The sequence below is a fragment of the Euwallacea fornicatus genome, chromosome 7 (genome assembly GCF_040115645.1).
Source record: "Euwallacea fornicatus isolate EFF26 chromosome 7, ASM4011564v1, whole genome shotgun sequence".
NCBI lineage: Eukaryota > Metazoa > Arthropoda > Insecta > Coleoptera > Curculionidae > Euwallacea > Euwallacea fornicatus.
Genome location: NC_089547.1, coordinates 3,794,339 through 3,809,730, shown reverse-complemented (window position 1 = coordinate 3,809,730; position 15,392 = coordinate 3,794,339). Strand labels below are relative to the sequence as shown.

Here is a 15,392-nt window from a genome sequence, read left to right as displayed (position 1 = left end):
CTGTTTAGGAGGTCCTTTAAGGAAATAAACGTGTTCGAGTTTTACCCAGCGATTTCATCGCGCTGGAACGACTATGAAATTATCACGGCACACTAAAAAGTTTATCTTTTGTAAAGCGGTTGTTTTGTATCGGGCCGAACGAGCGGCATTCATTTATTTTCTCTTCCCTCCGTTAGTCGGTTTATTGCCTGGTTCGCATCGAGAACGCATTGAAAAACCCGTCCGCTCTTCGCTCGTTTCTGTTTCAACTTCGCTTGACTAAACGCGCATTTCTTTTGAGGAAAACGACTCTTTTCCGGAATCTCATGAGAGAACCATGTCTCAAAATCGGGTTATCCCTCGAGCGCTCCTAGACGGTTCTTTGATATCCGCGTTTATCTGACGAAATCTGTGAAAACTCGAGTGGAAACTGTCACCCACCGGTACCATGATGAAGATCGATTATGCTTTTGTTTTGATACTTTCTGTCAGCTGGTGTTTCGATGATGTCCGTGCCGAAAGGTGCGAACTGATCGCCGTGGAGATGTGCAAAGACCTGGGATACAATTCCACGCTAATGCCGAATCGCATGGGACATGACAACCAGATACATGCGGATCTAGGGGTAATTACGAATTTATTATCTCCCATAATACCTGCCTATATGTTATCTTTATGGTACTGTGTTATCGTGATCCTTTTTATATGATCGTGTTGTACCGCGAGAGTGTAAGCGTGTGTGTCGTAAAAACATTAGAAAATTGTGATACTTACTTGAACCACCGTAAAATTTCTATAATTTTTATTATTTATTGCCGCCAGCCGTGCTCATTGCCGATGCGGGTTTATTGGTTATTGGCTTTTATATCTGGGCTAAATTAATTGAAGCCATTAAACACTTGAGTTTTATTTTTCGGTTTTCGTCTTTGAGCAGCCGCCTTTTATTAACTCGTTTTTATTATCGTTTTGCCCCCCCTGCCCTTCCACGCGAGTTTCTATTCCAGTCCTCTGGCTTTAAATTTAAACGATCATAAAGCACGACTCTCTGTGAACGTTACGTTTCAGTGTTTAATTTGATGATGCTTCTTCGAAAAAAGCTTGTAAGCGAAGCAAGCGCCTCTCCAGTTTATCAAAAATCCGGGCTTCTCGCACCACGCAAGTGTTTCTTTTCTGTGCATATAAAGCTCCGCGTGAAAGGCAAGCGACAGCGGCCAAATTTGACAAATGCACGTGATTGGAACTAGAATCCCAACAAGTGTCAAACTTCATCGGAAATGTGGTAAATTTCTGGGTCTTCAGTTCGATGCTTCGAATTCGTGTGAACAGGTTTAGCATTCTAGTAAAACTTGACGTTTGTCAAATTGACCGCTAGCACTGGCCACTACTCCATCTTCCCAGGGGCAAGGGAAATCATATCTGCCTTCAACGACAACGGGAGACTCTTAATAAACCGGAGTGGCAAATGCATATGATTTATTAAGAATTTCCCGCGGCCTCCTATAGGAAAGTAAACAAAAATAGTCGCGAAACAAATGCCGGCTCACAGATGTGGCAATGGAAACAAATGAGTGACTGGCACCGCATTGGACTAAGTAAGGACTGACCGATAGAACGGTTGTAATAACATAGGGTCTATTATAGCAATCCCGGTATTAGTAACTGAGGCAAAATATGCAGATCTCCTCCACCAATAACTTGGCTGCGTCAGACGTGTCCGGAACACAGCAAAAACGCTAATTTATAATATATATCTAATGGTCAACGAAATGTCACAAGCATCGCCTAGTTGGCCATTATAAAAGTGCTCATGCTCAGATCTGCACCGACGAAGTGTCGGATCTCTGCCGTGATGACCCGGGTGTGGGTTCGATGCCCAGCCCAGTAGATTTTTTTTTGTATATGGCCTATGAACGTGAGAAAAATAGTGTATGTCCAGACCTCGCGAAAAAGCCCCTTTAACGCGCTCGCGCGATTGTGACGCTCAAAAGATTAAGTCTGTGAATGTGTCAGTTTGATTTTGTTGAACACATCCCGTTTCAGCTCCAGCGATGGTCCCATAATGTTTTTCCGAGTAATGATAATATTATGGGCGCTGTAAATAATGTTGCAATCTACGATTACGATGCATATTGTCGGTACTTGAAAGCGGTAAAAAAGCATAAAATTGCGACAAAGAGATCCGTGAAAAGCCGCCTACATGACGTTGGTGTATGCGATCCAAAACAAAACCGACAGACTGGAGTCGAGACGTTATCGTGGTTTATTTGTCGAGAATTGCAATTAGCCAATTCAAAATTTATTAGTTATTTGCTCAGTCCTGCAGAGGGCATAAAACTTTTAGGGGATTTTTATCGCAGATGGCAGATAAGTAAACAAATGAAAAATCAAAGCTAACTGATATATACATTAAAGCAAGTAGGAGCGCTTTGATGTCTGAGAATGTTTATTAGTCAAAAACAATTTGAAACCGTCTTGTTTAGAGCTGGCGTTGGCGACTGGCTTCTTGGCTTTTAAGATAAAAAATAGTTATTTTTGTTACGTTATGACGCGAACTAGTTTCTGCCTGGATTCGAGTGTTGCAGGAGGACGCTCGTCGATTCATCGGAACAGCGGCGTCAAAGTCGTTCCCGAAGACGAACCTCGCTTTCGATAAATATCCAAAAATAATAAATGGCGGATTATTCCGGACGTCGCCGTCGCAAACGAAGACAATGGTACACGGGGTTCTCCCGTAGGATGTGCAACAGCTGAACATTTAACAGCTTATTTCGGTCGCTGTACAGCCTAATTCTGGACGTTGAAAGACGCGTTAATGGGAACGCTGAAGCGCCAAAAGATTTGGCCGCGCCGACAAACGCGTCCCGGAAATTTACTTTACGGCATCGACTTCCCGGCGATATTTACTCTCTGACCACTTTTCGCACAATTTACGAGCGTGAGTGCGCTCGAATTCTCGACGAAACTGTGCAAAACGACCGATTATGAAAATCGCTTCTTCAAATTTCAAGCGACGATTTTTCGCTTTTCGTAACTTCCGCGCAGCTTCACCGACAGGGATGCCGGACACGGTGGTTGGTCGCAACGGGGTTAAATTCGACAAAGTGCGATTTTGAAGCGGGCTGCGGGGTGTCCCCCCCCCCCTCGCAGACGTCAGCGCAACGGCCACTTTGGTGTTGAAGGTCGTGTGTTTTAAATTTCTTGTCATTTCTTCCCAGGCCCTTCCAAATCGAATTAATTCATCCATGAAAGGCAAAAATCATCCGACGTGGAATACTTAACCGACACAAATGCCTGAATTCCGCAGCTCCTCACTTCGGATGTTAATGATGTACTCGCATAACTGTAGCTTTGAAGTAAAACAATGGGAGTTGCGGCGATACCCCGCTGTAAAGATCCATCGGATGTTACAGAACTGTACTCAAAATGTCAAAATACGCTGCAGGATCCAAGAGATTTGTTTGACTGCGCTGAGTAAGAAGCGCGTCCGACAGACTCATTTTACGTTTTTAAATCCCGGGCGATTTGTTCCGTTTCATCACTTCTTGCGGGATTTATGGTTTATAAGCAGCAGGCTCGAGTCGTATCGATGAAACTGATGATACGGCGTAAATCCCGCAAAAAGTGGCGGAAGAGTAAAAATCACCGGGAATTCGAAGGCGTAAAATGAGTTTACCTTTCGCACTGTGAAACGCGGCCGGCAAGCTCATTTTACGCCTTCGAATTCCCGACGATTCTTAGTTTTTCGCCAGTTCGGCCGGATTTGTGCATTATCACGCAGTTTTTATCGATAATTGCGCCAATAAGTAGTAATGGGGCCCGGCCTCATCGACAAGCTCTAAAAATCGTGTTTTTATTATCGCGACAAATTTAATTAATGCAGTCGCGTTTTTACCTCATGAAACGTTGTATATTCGTGAGTGCCGATTCAGTACATAACGGAGCGAGTACATTGAGCGTTGTGAGGGAGGCCAATCATTTAACTAGTGCAAGCCCCCGCCGTATTATCATAATACAACAAAAGATCGTTTTACCACTCGGCAATATTTAATGGCTTTTATTCGATACGTCTGACTTTATCACGAAAACCTGCGATAGGTACGACATTGTACGCACCCCCATTAGCCATTAAAGGGTATTGTCCGCGAATCCTCACACTAGTTCGCCATTAGTTCACTCGACCTTTTCAAATCGACAACATCAACTACAATGACATCATGCAGGAGCGTCTGTCTATTCTTCTTCACACCACATCTTCGCCATTGACCGGACTGCCTTCCCAGACAATCAATCATGGATGCAGTTGAAAGTAACCTTTCATTCGCCGCCGCTGGTTTCGGAGCACAAAAACTCGTACGGGTATTCTTGATTTGATGCCTCGAAGAAGCGAACCCGAGACGGGACCGGAGATGAAACACGCAACTAAAAACTATAATTCGAAATTTGTCCCGGTACCGGTACGACGAATTGTAAAGAATGCCCGGGCAAAAACAGCACGGAACATTAACCACGGCCATTCCTCTATAATGGAGACGAATTTTAGGCCGCCGAATGTGAAAAAGTTCGGTAAAAATGCCCTCCAGATTTCTTCAAGGGGCACTTCTTTGATAATGGGAAGTTTAGCCAAAGTATTTAAAGAGGTATGGTGCTGTAGATGAAAAAGGTGGTGTTTTCGTCTTCGCTTTTTCCTCGCTTTGTCTGACGGTCACCGTCGGCCGTGACTCACTGAGGGCAGTTTTCTAATACTTGAACATATGCTTGTAGGAACTTTTTTCCTACTTCGATCCGAGGAACTTCTTCAAATATGTGTAAGACACACTTGATAGAGTTTCGGACTTAAGAGGGCAGACTTATAGTTGCCGGGACTATGCGAGTCCCATCGAGTTTTGCTCGGCAAGAATACAAGAATTTCTGTTGGACATTCGAAAAACAAATATCGACTTACAGTCCCCATAAAAAGTAGTCTTTAGGGGATAAATTAAATTTCAAGCGCTTATTTTATTGTATGTAATCAGAGTGTTATAGATGACCAAAATTTGGCATAAGCTTTTGAAAAACTTGAATTTTTTCCAGATTATTAGATGTAGACCTGAGATCTGTAAAATGACGGAACAGCAACTGAGCATTTTTCATATCATGTCGAGTTGGTGGTCGTTCTTAAAAAAAAAAAAAACGTTCTTACCGCTACTTATCTGATGACAAAAGTGCTGCCGAGCATGGCACTCGCACTCTGGAACTAATGATGTTCCATTAATTGTGATTTATATGGTATGACCAACTACAAACATTTTTATAGTACTTATAGTAACGCATGCAACAATGTGGCACAAATCTCTGTTTAATCCAGAACTCGATTTCGAAACGTAAGCATAATGGCGGAAATGTTTCATTTTCATCGTGAGTTTTGACTGGAACAGGCTCAGTCTTTCTATCCCGTCCAAACGGACCAATTTACAAGTAAATGGCCTCAAACTTGTTATCAACCTGAACCTGTGCGTCTTCGGAAAATCATTAATTGTGACTATAGCCTTGTGGGTGGGACACTTCGGGTCCAGAAATTTCGAAAATGTTATAACTTCCAAAGGTAAATGAAATTTTAAAAAAATGCAAATCGTGTTTGTCCGGATCGGAAAATTCGCAGATAAAGTTGAGATTTTCGAAAAAGTTTTTCTTTCACGGAGAATTTTCCCTTTCGCCTATACGTCGCCTCGCACGTTAATTTGATTTTTTTCCAAAAGTCAACATTGCTGCTCCCCATGTCCTTTACCGATCTCGCGTTCAGTCGAAATCGCTCCAAACCATTTCATTTCTGGTTTTTCCATTTTATCTGCTGGCAACTTATCCCAATTGATTTATGGCTCTCACACCTTTTGATAACACTATAAACACACGTGACACTCACAACGCGTTACATACTAGATGGAGAATGTGCATACATCGGAACAATGAAATTTCATATGTTCAAGGCAGCTTAGGAGCAACGATTTGTTGATTATTACTCACTATTTTCAAGCGTTTCCTCTCACTTTCCTCAATTTACTAGATCTCCAAAAGATCCCGTCTCGGATCATAAACAGCATCTGAAATCAGCCCCAAATCATACGAAACTGCCTCTAATAAGCATAACTTCTCCAAACGTTTCTCAGGGTCTTCAGTAATTTCGATTCGTTATGGACCAGAACTATGGAGATTATAAGTTTTGATGTGTTCGAGGTATCCCGTTGCGTCTCTAATGCGCATTAAAAACGGTTATTAGGTCTCGTCGCTGGCAATTTATACTCGATTCTTGGCAATGTCTGAAGACCAACGCTTTAAATTTAATTATAGCTGTGAATGGGCTTCGATTACCGCAATAATGAAAAATCATTTTAGTGCATACCGGAGGATGCACGCTGAGATTTTTAATTAAAATTTAGTACCAGGGTTGAGTTTTGTGTCGTCATACCAAGAGAGTGCTCACCCAAAGATTTCTACTGGTAACAGGAACACTTCAACAAGAAGAGTAACGGCGAGGTATTTCTGATGATACTTAAAAAGCGAACATCCTGTATATGTCGTCCTTTTTTCGGTTGAGCGACGACTTTTTCGTGTTGAAAAATAAAATTAATCTCAGTCCCAGTCACATTACAACCCTTCCAGCTTCACTTTTGCACCAACATGTGAACCCCCCGAAGACTTTTAACAGATTTCCGTAATTTTTAGCGCGTCAAAGGCGGACAAGTATTTACTTTAAAGCAAGGTGCGAAATTTTGATATTTATTTTTAATTTATTACGTTCCTCCAACTCTTCTAAAAATAAACTCTGCAGTTGTGACCTGGTACCGCTCCAAACATGCTCAATAACACTCGAGTTTGTTTATCTGTCGATCTCTCTTTCGGTACAAGGAGTGTTTGCATTGGCAGATCTATCTAAAGACGTGTATACTTTTACATTATTTATATGAATAAGTAATAGGTAAATAGTTGGTAGTGGACAATGGACCCTTTCACGTATTTGCCTGCTAATTGTTAGCGGAAAAATTTTTGCGCTTCTATGTATGTTGCATCATATGAGTTTTTTTTTGGCTAACCATGCGGATGAATACCAAGTACCGCCCCCATCAAAGAGGGTCTAAATACCATCCGGGTGTTTTTATCACAAATTAATTTTTTTACACTGCATATATCTTAATAATAAAAAGACGTACACCTCACTGACTATATAGAATAACATAGATTTCCCAGGTTACTTCGAGTTATCTCTAAGCCCCAAACAGTCTCCTTTGAATTACTATGGATTACTAGAAATTTTAATTGTTCTCTGTGAAACATAGGAGTTCCAATAATTCCTTTCATATCCTATCAGGGTGCTGACAACACGAGTCGATAGTAGTTGACCTTTCAGTTCAGTCCGGACTACTCACAAAGACCAGAAATTTCGCTTTATGTAGATCAGTGCTACTCAGAAGTCTAGGTCTTCTCTCAGAAACTATAATTATCACCTGTGAACTCAGGTCACTCGCGATTAATCAGAAATCTCCGTTCATGTTACCTTCGATTATACATACATAAATTTGTCCTCAATTTCGTCCTCTCAAAAATTGCGATCTCCACAGGTTACTCAGAAGTACCGACATTTCTCTTCATTTTTATATACTCAAAAACATCAAAAATTTCTCTCGATGTCAGTTCAAATTACTCAGAAAGTTAAATCTCTCATTTGTTACTTCTGATTACTCATCGGAAGTTTCTGTTTCTCTCCGGGCTACTTGAATTATCTCGATTGCCCAGATATGAAAATGTAGATTCATGTCACTATCAGGATCAGGATATTGAATTGATAAACGATCCTTCTTTACCAATTCAATATATCTACAGTTTTCTAATCTTTTAATTAGCATGCAAGTGCAAATCCATAACTTGACACTAGTACCCATCAGCAACTAAATGAACCGATACCCAAAAGAAATTTGAATACTAATCAGTTATTGAGATAAAATCAATATAACCTCACTGCAAGTGAATAAAATTCCTCTTAAAAACAATTTTGCCTTTACGAGACTATTTCCCTGAACCATGTTCATCATAAATTATTTCCGATGCCTTTGCAGATTGTTCAAATAGCATCGAAATTATAACAGATGAGTTATTAGTCTTTAGTACCAAAGGCGGATAAAGGTACTATAGAGGCATTCCTGTTTACGACCGCAAAGGCCCAGTGTAGCGGGCTTTATCCATTGAGCGATGTTGTCGGCTTGTCATGGTAGGAATCACAAATGAGCTATTATTTTTGCTGATTTTAGACCACAGAAGAGAGACCCCCCACTGACTAGACATTAGAGACAGGTGGTACTTCTGATGCGATTTTTGATTGGTTGGCCAATTGATTACTTATCAAATCAAACTTGGAAAAGGATTCCAACGGTGGATTCGAGCATTCAAATGTGCGTTTTGAGTGCAGCAATAAGGCTTAACTTCGAATGAGGGGAAAACCCGATGCTCCTCTTCTTTCTCATTACGTGTTGCATCCATTACCTTTCCTAGATATGAGAAAAGGATGACGAAGATATTGTGTAACAGAGTGAAAGGAGGATGGATTTTGCCCTTGTTCTGATGAATATACACTTGAAACAACAGATCTTTTTAGAATTAGCAATCATTTCAGTTCTAGCCATGCAAGAATTGACGAACTGCTTTTGAGTCCTTAGTGGAATTCTTAAAAACCACTTTTCAGTAGTTCATCGACTCTCCCCTCTGGCCGTATCATTTGTTTGAATGACACCTGATATCAGTAAATAAATAACCAAATAAAAGGTTCGTATTATGGTGTCGTACAAGCACTAATATTAAAAAAGAACAACAAATCTGAACACAGGGACAGATGGTCCTGGGTGTTTGAACTTGGCACATCAAAGCCGCCGTCCCCGTCGACTAATTAGATTTTTTGGCAGTCGGGTGAATTAACTTTCATTCGGGATACAGAATCGATTCAGACTTGCCAGAAGGAACATGTTCATCACATTCGGTCATTACTAAGTTTTCTGTTACAAATTTATTTGAATAAGCTACCAGGGGAGACGACAACATCGCTGATCGTTCGGGCAGAACTAAAGCCGTAATGACCGTCTTTCTGAAGGCATGACGAACCGCCGTCGCCGCTCTTCGTACCATCATCCTGACAGTGATATTTTCTAAGAACGCACTGTACCGGGGCTGAAATGTGGAGGGGAGTGGTACAGGGTCGGGTCTCAGCCCTTTCTTTTTAACCCTCTCCGGTGGGGATTTGTTTGACCCTTTAGGTTCAAGAAGAGCAAAAGTTGACCTGGAACAAAAACGCCCAGATTCTGAGCAGCATCGGCCGCTTTAAGGCTACTTGAAATCCACTAGAGTTTACACGACGATGCGATATGTTTGGATGAACGTTTGTCTGTCTGAGTACTTGGGGACGACCATTGACAGTAAGCTAACCTAAAAAAATCAAGTGGAAAAACATAGGACAAGATAGGACAACTACGCAAGGCACTGTGGTGGTTCCATGGTTTGATGACCAGCAACGGATAAGACCTGTTACGCGTTAAAGTTGGCAAGACTGTAGGTTGTGGTATTCCTCACACGGAGAGATACTCAACGTCTTGTTAGAGTTGTCGGAGTTTCCAATCGGGATGGACAAAGAGGGTGTAGCTCCTCGTAGGAAAGCAATTGAGAATTCTTGGATCGGCCAATTAGACGGAACATTTCAATCGTACTTTCGGAGGAATGCCTAAATGACCGACTAAAAGTGACGCAATCATTTAGAAACTATTACAAACAGAAAAGAATTGGTGATGAAACTTCTTAAGATCCTCATTTGCTGCATCAGCAATCAATAGTTGGCAAACAATAAGGTGTGGATGAGTGGTTGCATCTAGTAGAGTAACATTATGAAAAACTGATTGAACATCAGATTTAAACATCTGCACGTGTAGGAAAACAATCTGCCCATTCCTCAAAACCAAAATTACCTAATAATAAAATTATTAGATACCTATAATTATTTGTTCTCGCAATTCGTGGTACCCTCGCTGGTTCCATACCAATCTTGATCCATCTTGATAAATATTTCTTGTGGGACACGTTGAATTAATATTTTACCTGCGAATCGTGTGGGTCCGCCCCTGGCCAGACCCATTATTAGACCGTCGGACTTTGAGGCCCCAAAGCCCGAGCGGCACCTGTGCGGGGCTAATTACAAGGCGGCGAGACTCACAAAGGCGCCTGGGTATTCTTGATTATGTCCAGTTTTACCTACCTACTCGAGGGGCCAGTAGCGGCACCGTTCCTAAATTACACAATGCGAAAAGACTGGCCTGTAGGTGTGAACTAATTGCCCTTTCTTCGATTTTTCGTTGAATGCGGGAAGAATTTCCAGTTTGGGTGATGATGATATACTGTCTTATTATTATTTTTAGACTTTGACTTGGGTCAACCATAGAATCGCGATCATTCGTGTTTCGTCACAGAATTTCGACTGGAAATTGTGACGTGGTGTGTTTGTCTTCGTTGACCACCGCCGATAAGCAGCTCAGTGTGTTATACGGGCGAGCAATGTATCAATACACTTGGACGAGATTATCAAAAAATGAAGAGAACAGGAATTCGGTGACGAGGAACTGTCCTTTTGGGTTATTTTTGTGAGATTAGGGATTTCTTGTGCGTTTCAGCTTTGGTTTCCCTTAAAAAAAAATTAAAACAGAAAATCTCAGGCCTCGCTAGCCATCCGGCAACGTGGCGCCGATTTTTAATTTTTGTCAATGCCTGACGTCCCTCGTTGAACACTAGCGCCCCCAAAAACAAAAGCTAGGGACGGGCTTGTCATTTCCTGTATTAACGACTAAATAGCACAATTTAGAGCACCGAGCGGAACAAGAATGCCCATCGTGTTTGGCTTTGGATGTCTTCACGTTTAATGTGGTGAATACGAGAGAAGAAGCAAGGAGAAATGAAAATCTTCCTTGGTTCTGTAATGCCCTCACAAGCTTTGACACAAGGCAAAAATATATCTCATGTTTCCAGCTAATCAAAACCTGCCAAACAACATCATCACACGATCACTCATCAATAGTCTTTCCTGCAAGTCCCGCTACACCTTTGAGCAACAGGTTTAATAAAAACCTCAAAAGAGCCTTCTGTTGCCTCTTCTGGGTTTTCCTGTATCTCCACCGCGTTGCTCAATACAACCAATTAAAACCGAAAAATGCGCAGGGATAAATCAAAGCAAAAAACTATTAATAATATTGTTGATGGATGAAAAACGTGCTTCGGCCGGTGGCTATCGTTAATCGGCCATTCTGAGCATGAAACGTGAGCTTTGAAACCTTATCAACGAAAATAGAATTATTGGATTCAAGTTTCACAGTTATAAGCTGAAACCACAAAGGACAAAAGGCACTGGAGGGAGATTTGTTAATTTACACAGTGGGATGGTATTGGATTTCTGAAAACCGATTTATTTGGTTTTTTGGTGCCGATCTCCCAAATTTTAATGCGGCAAAGTAAAATATCGCTTCACGGAAATGTAAATGACTTAGCGATTTACGTTCAATAATATGATTTACTTAAGCATTCGGCTACATTAAGAATTTTATTTATTTATAATGGGCATTTCACGCGAGTAGTGTATGTTCCGCTCTTATAAACACTGTTTAATGGGTTTAATTGACTAACAAGAGGTGGGATATTCTGGTGTTGAAACCGGCACAAATCTAATATACACAGGTTTAAGAAACCCTAAAATTTTAGAGTAGACATAAATCAGTTAGGTTTTCCTTCAAACGTATAAAATTTACGTAAATATTTTATCCCGGGCTATTTCGAGAAGGATTTTAAACGTGTTGACTGAAATCCAGGGAATAGATCAAATTGATGGATAGTGCTCTTCAAAGGCATACGCATTTATTATTAAAATGTTAATTAAGCCACCTCGTTCTCAGAAGCGTTTTCTTCACAATTTTCCATTGTTTAATTTAAAAATCGACGAATCTTTGATGCATCAAAAACATCCACATCTTCTCCATGTGCGCCCACATGACGTGTTTGTTCAGTGTTGTATTGAAGTGCCGTAGGAAATTTGCCCGACTAAAGCAATAATTTTATGATAAGCAAACACTCACATAAACTTTTATTGCCCTGTTTATAAAAGTGTTTCTCCCTGCGGTATTTGAAAGTTATATTATTAAATATCGCATCGATGCCTTATCAACATTTATCAGCAAATTTGTGGTAATACGCTTTGTCGGCGATCGTACGCATACAAAACTCCGTTGTCGCTTTTTTCCTTCGAATATTCAGCGATCCAATACAGGATGTTCAAAGTTGCGTTGTGTGTGCCCAAATTGAAAACCTCAAGTGATGTGCCTTTGTTGGGGCCCTGTCTCTCGAGTGAGGAAGCGCTTTGTTAGCTATTGTCTAAAAGATTATTTCACTGTTTACTAGCTACATATTTGAATAACACTATCTTTTTTAATGGAACGGATGTGAATGATAATATTTCAGAAAAATGAAAAATAAGGCCTCATTCTGATGTCAGGCGCGTCGTCGCCCCAAAACGCGAACTCCCACGCGTTAAGCAATGCTCTTATTATTATACTCTACACAGTAAATCACCGGCCCTTTACCTGTAATCTTGCATTAAGTAGGTTAGTAAAGGAAGCCCGAACCGATCCTCCAAATGAAGCCAATATAATACACAAAAAAAAGCCGTATAGCTTATAAAGATACGGGCCTGAAGTGCGGCAAATACTTGATACTATTTGTTTAATCTTTTAATTACGATTTAAAGATAATTGTCCATTAACTTAAAAGCTTTTCGTGTACCTGTATGCCTGCCCGAGCCGCAGAGATAAAAGCGGAATCGAATTAATATGTTATCGGGCTAGCAATGATAATTGGCAGTTATAAAACGAGATACAAGTCGAGGATGTTTATTGATACTTAAATCGAATTGTCTCATTATCACCGGTGTCTGCATTTAAATCAATTTCCATTAATTCATGATCTAATACCGCAATAAATATTTTATTGCAGCTGAAACTGTACGAACCGTTGCTCTACCTCCAATGCTCAAGAAATATTCGCCTCTTCATTTGCTCATTGTTCGTCCCCATGTGCTCAGAGCACGTCCGCAACCCCATTCTGGCATGCAGGTGGCTATGCGAGAAGGTCAGGGATGATTGCATGAAATCTCGGGAAGCGATAGGACTACCTTGGCCTCAAGAGCTAAATTGCTCCAGGTACATTTGCAGAAATTTTCTATTTACTTTTTTAATCAATATTATTTTCTAGTTTTCCTGAAGCTCCGGACTTATGTATGGCGCCCCCAGATGATGTAGAGCCCACTCAGACGCACTACTTCATTCCCGATGATATTCCTTTCAATATAAATTGCCCTCCCAATACTGCCCCTCATGGCGGTAAATGTGTGCCAATCTGCAAAAGTACGCAACACTTCGATCTGGAGGAAGTGGCTACTTTTGAGGTAATTGATCATTTTTGTTTTCACAAGCACGATTTAATAGCCATTAATGGTTTCTAGGTTTGGGTGGCTGTATGGTCCATCGTCTGTCTAGTTTTCACCACCTTTGGACTGATTACTTTCGTTCTGCAGCCGAAACGATTCAGATGGCCAGCCAGACCAATCTTGTATCTGACATCTTGTGGTTTTGTCACGTGTACCATTTATCTCATTCGGTGGATTGAGGGTCCGTATACGTGTGCAGGTAAGTGTTTTTTCATATTCGAGATTGTTAATTCTCAAATTTAGTTCATAAATCTCATTAGCAATGATATGTCTATAATCTGCATCCATATATGAAAATAGTGTCTGCGGTAATCAATAAGATGCCATGTAATTGGTTATTAGGACTGATTTGTGTGGTGATTTATAATTATTTCGAAAGCTATTTCCTATTCTGACTTATAAAGTTTACTTTTTGGAATTAGCTCCATGTCTTAATTGGACGATAGTCAGTAACTACTTACTAATACGTGTCCTTAAAAACCTTAGGGTTTATTTCTAGTGTTTCAGTAGCCCTTGAAACCGAGTACTTTCAGGAACTTTGCAAATAATAAAAAATTCATCCACCAAAAAGTCAAGTTTCTTGACTAAAACACTTTCGCTACATTATTATTATTTATTTCACATTTACCTAGTGCTTACAAAAACTTTTCTTTTTCAGGACACCTAGCCTACGAAAAACCCGCAGAAAGCCTCTCATGCGTAGGAATCGCCCTCATCCTCCTCTTCTGCGACATTGCTTACACCCTCTGGTGGACCGTATTCTGTTTAGTCTGGTTCCTGAGCGCTATGAAGGAATGGTCAACTGAAGCCATTGAAAAAGTGTCCACTAGACTACATGCAATCGTTTGGAGCTTCTCCGCCATTCCAATGTTTTATGTGCTAATGTCCAACCACATCAGCATTAACCACCTATCAGGGTTTTGCGAGGTGACTAACAAAGTTTTAGTGTTCTTTCAATTATTCTTCATGGTGATCAGTAGTATTTTGGGTGTTCTCACTTCGGTAGCCTTAAAAAACGTCAGAAAAACACTTATAATCGGCGGCAGCAGTCCGCTGAAGCTCGAACGGTTGTTCTATAGACTTCTAGTCATAAGCATTGGAATAAGCGTGCCTTATTTGATGTACTTAATGTGCCAGTTCTACAACACATTCACTTTATCGTTAGTGAAACTAGTGTTAAGAAAAACAAGCATAATTTTTGCCACTCTTTGGGTCTACAGCCCGAAAACCTTCGATATGTGGACAGACCTGTTTTGTTTCTGTAAGAAGTCGAGTGACGAGAACTCGAATCAGACGAATAGCAGTGTGTTTTCTTCGCTGTTGTCGAGAGTAGCGAGGAGTAGGGATAATAACAAGAGCTGTAATAATTCTCTTATAACCAGTAGTAAGGGTATTATCATTGTGGAAGAAAAGAAGACAATATTTGACATATTTTTTGCAAGCACTTCACATAATGTCCCTGTAACGCGTGTATAAAATTTACACTTGCAAGAATAGAAGTTTGTAAAATTAATATGCTCTTCTAAGAAATGCACTACTCGTGTACCCAATTCACTCTTTATGGCTGGTGAAGCGTTCAATAAGTATTAAATTATGTAATGACAGGATAAATTGGTATTTTTTCTTAGATAACAATAACGTAATTATTCATTACGTGACTATAAAAGTTTCATAATTAAGAAATTTTCCGTACATCTTCTGTGCCTTTAATCCGTGCTTTACTCTAGTTTATAAATTGTAAAAAGTTAACTGTTTATTAATTGTATATATATCGTGTCTGTAATGTTTATATGATACTTCTATTTATTGTAAATTTTCATATGTGATATTAGACATAAGTATTTTTATACCATTTTGTAATTATTAAATCAGTTATGTTTTA

General features: G+C 40.3%; 1 protein-coding gene across 1 annotated transcript; it reads left to right on the top strand.

Moving 5' to 3' along the window:
• The first annotated feature begins 134 nt into the window (after positions 1-134).
• LOC136339920 (frizzled-10-A-like) lies at positions 135-15,353 on the top strand. The gene is made up of 5 exons (XM_066283535.1): positions 135-604; positions 13,018-13,223; positions 13,276-13,468; positions 13,526-13,709; positions 14,169-15,353. The coding sequence occupies exons 1-5, from the start codon at positions 428-430 to the stop codon at positions 14,984-14,986; spliced, it is 1,578 nt and encodes a 525-aa protein (XP_066139632.1). The 5' UTR covers positions 135-427; the 3' UTR covers positions 14,987-15,353.
• Positions 15,354-15,392: the final 39 nt, after the last annotated feature.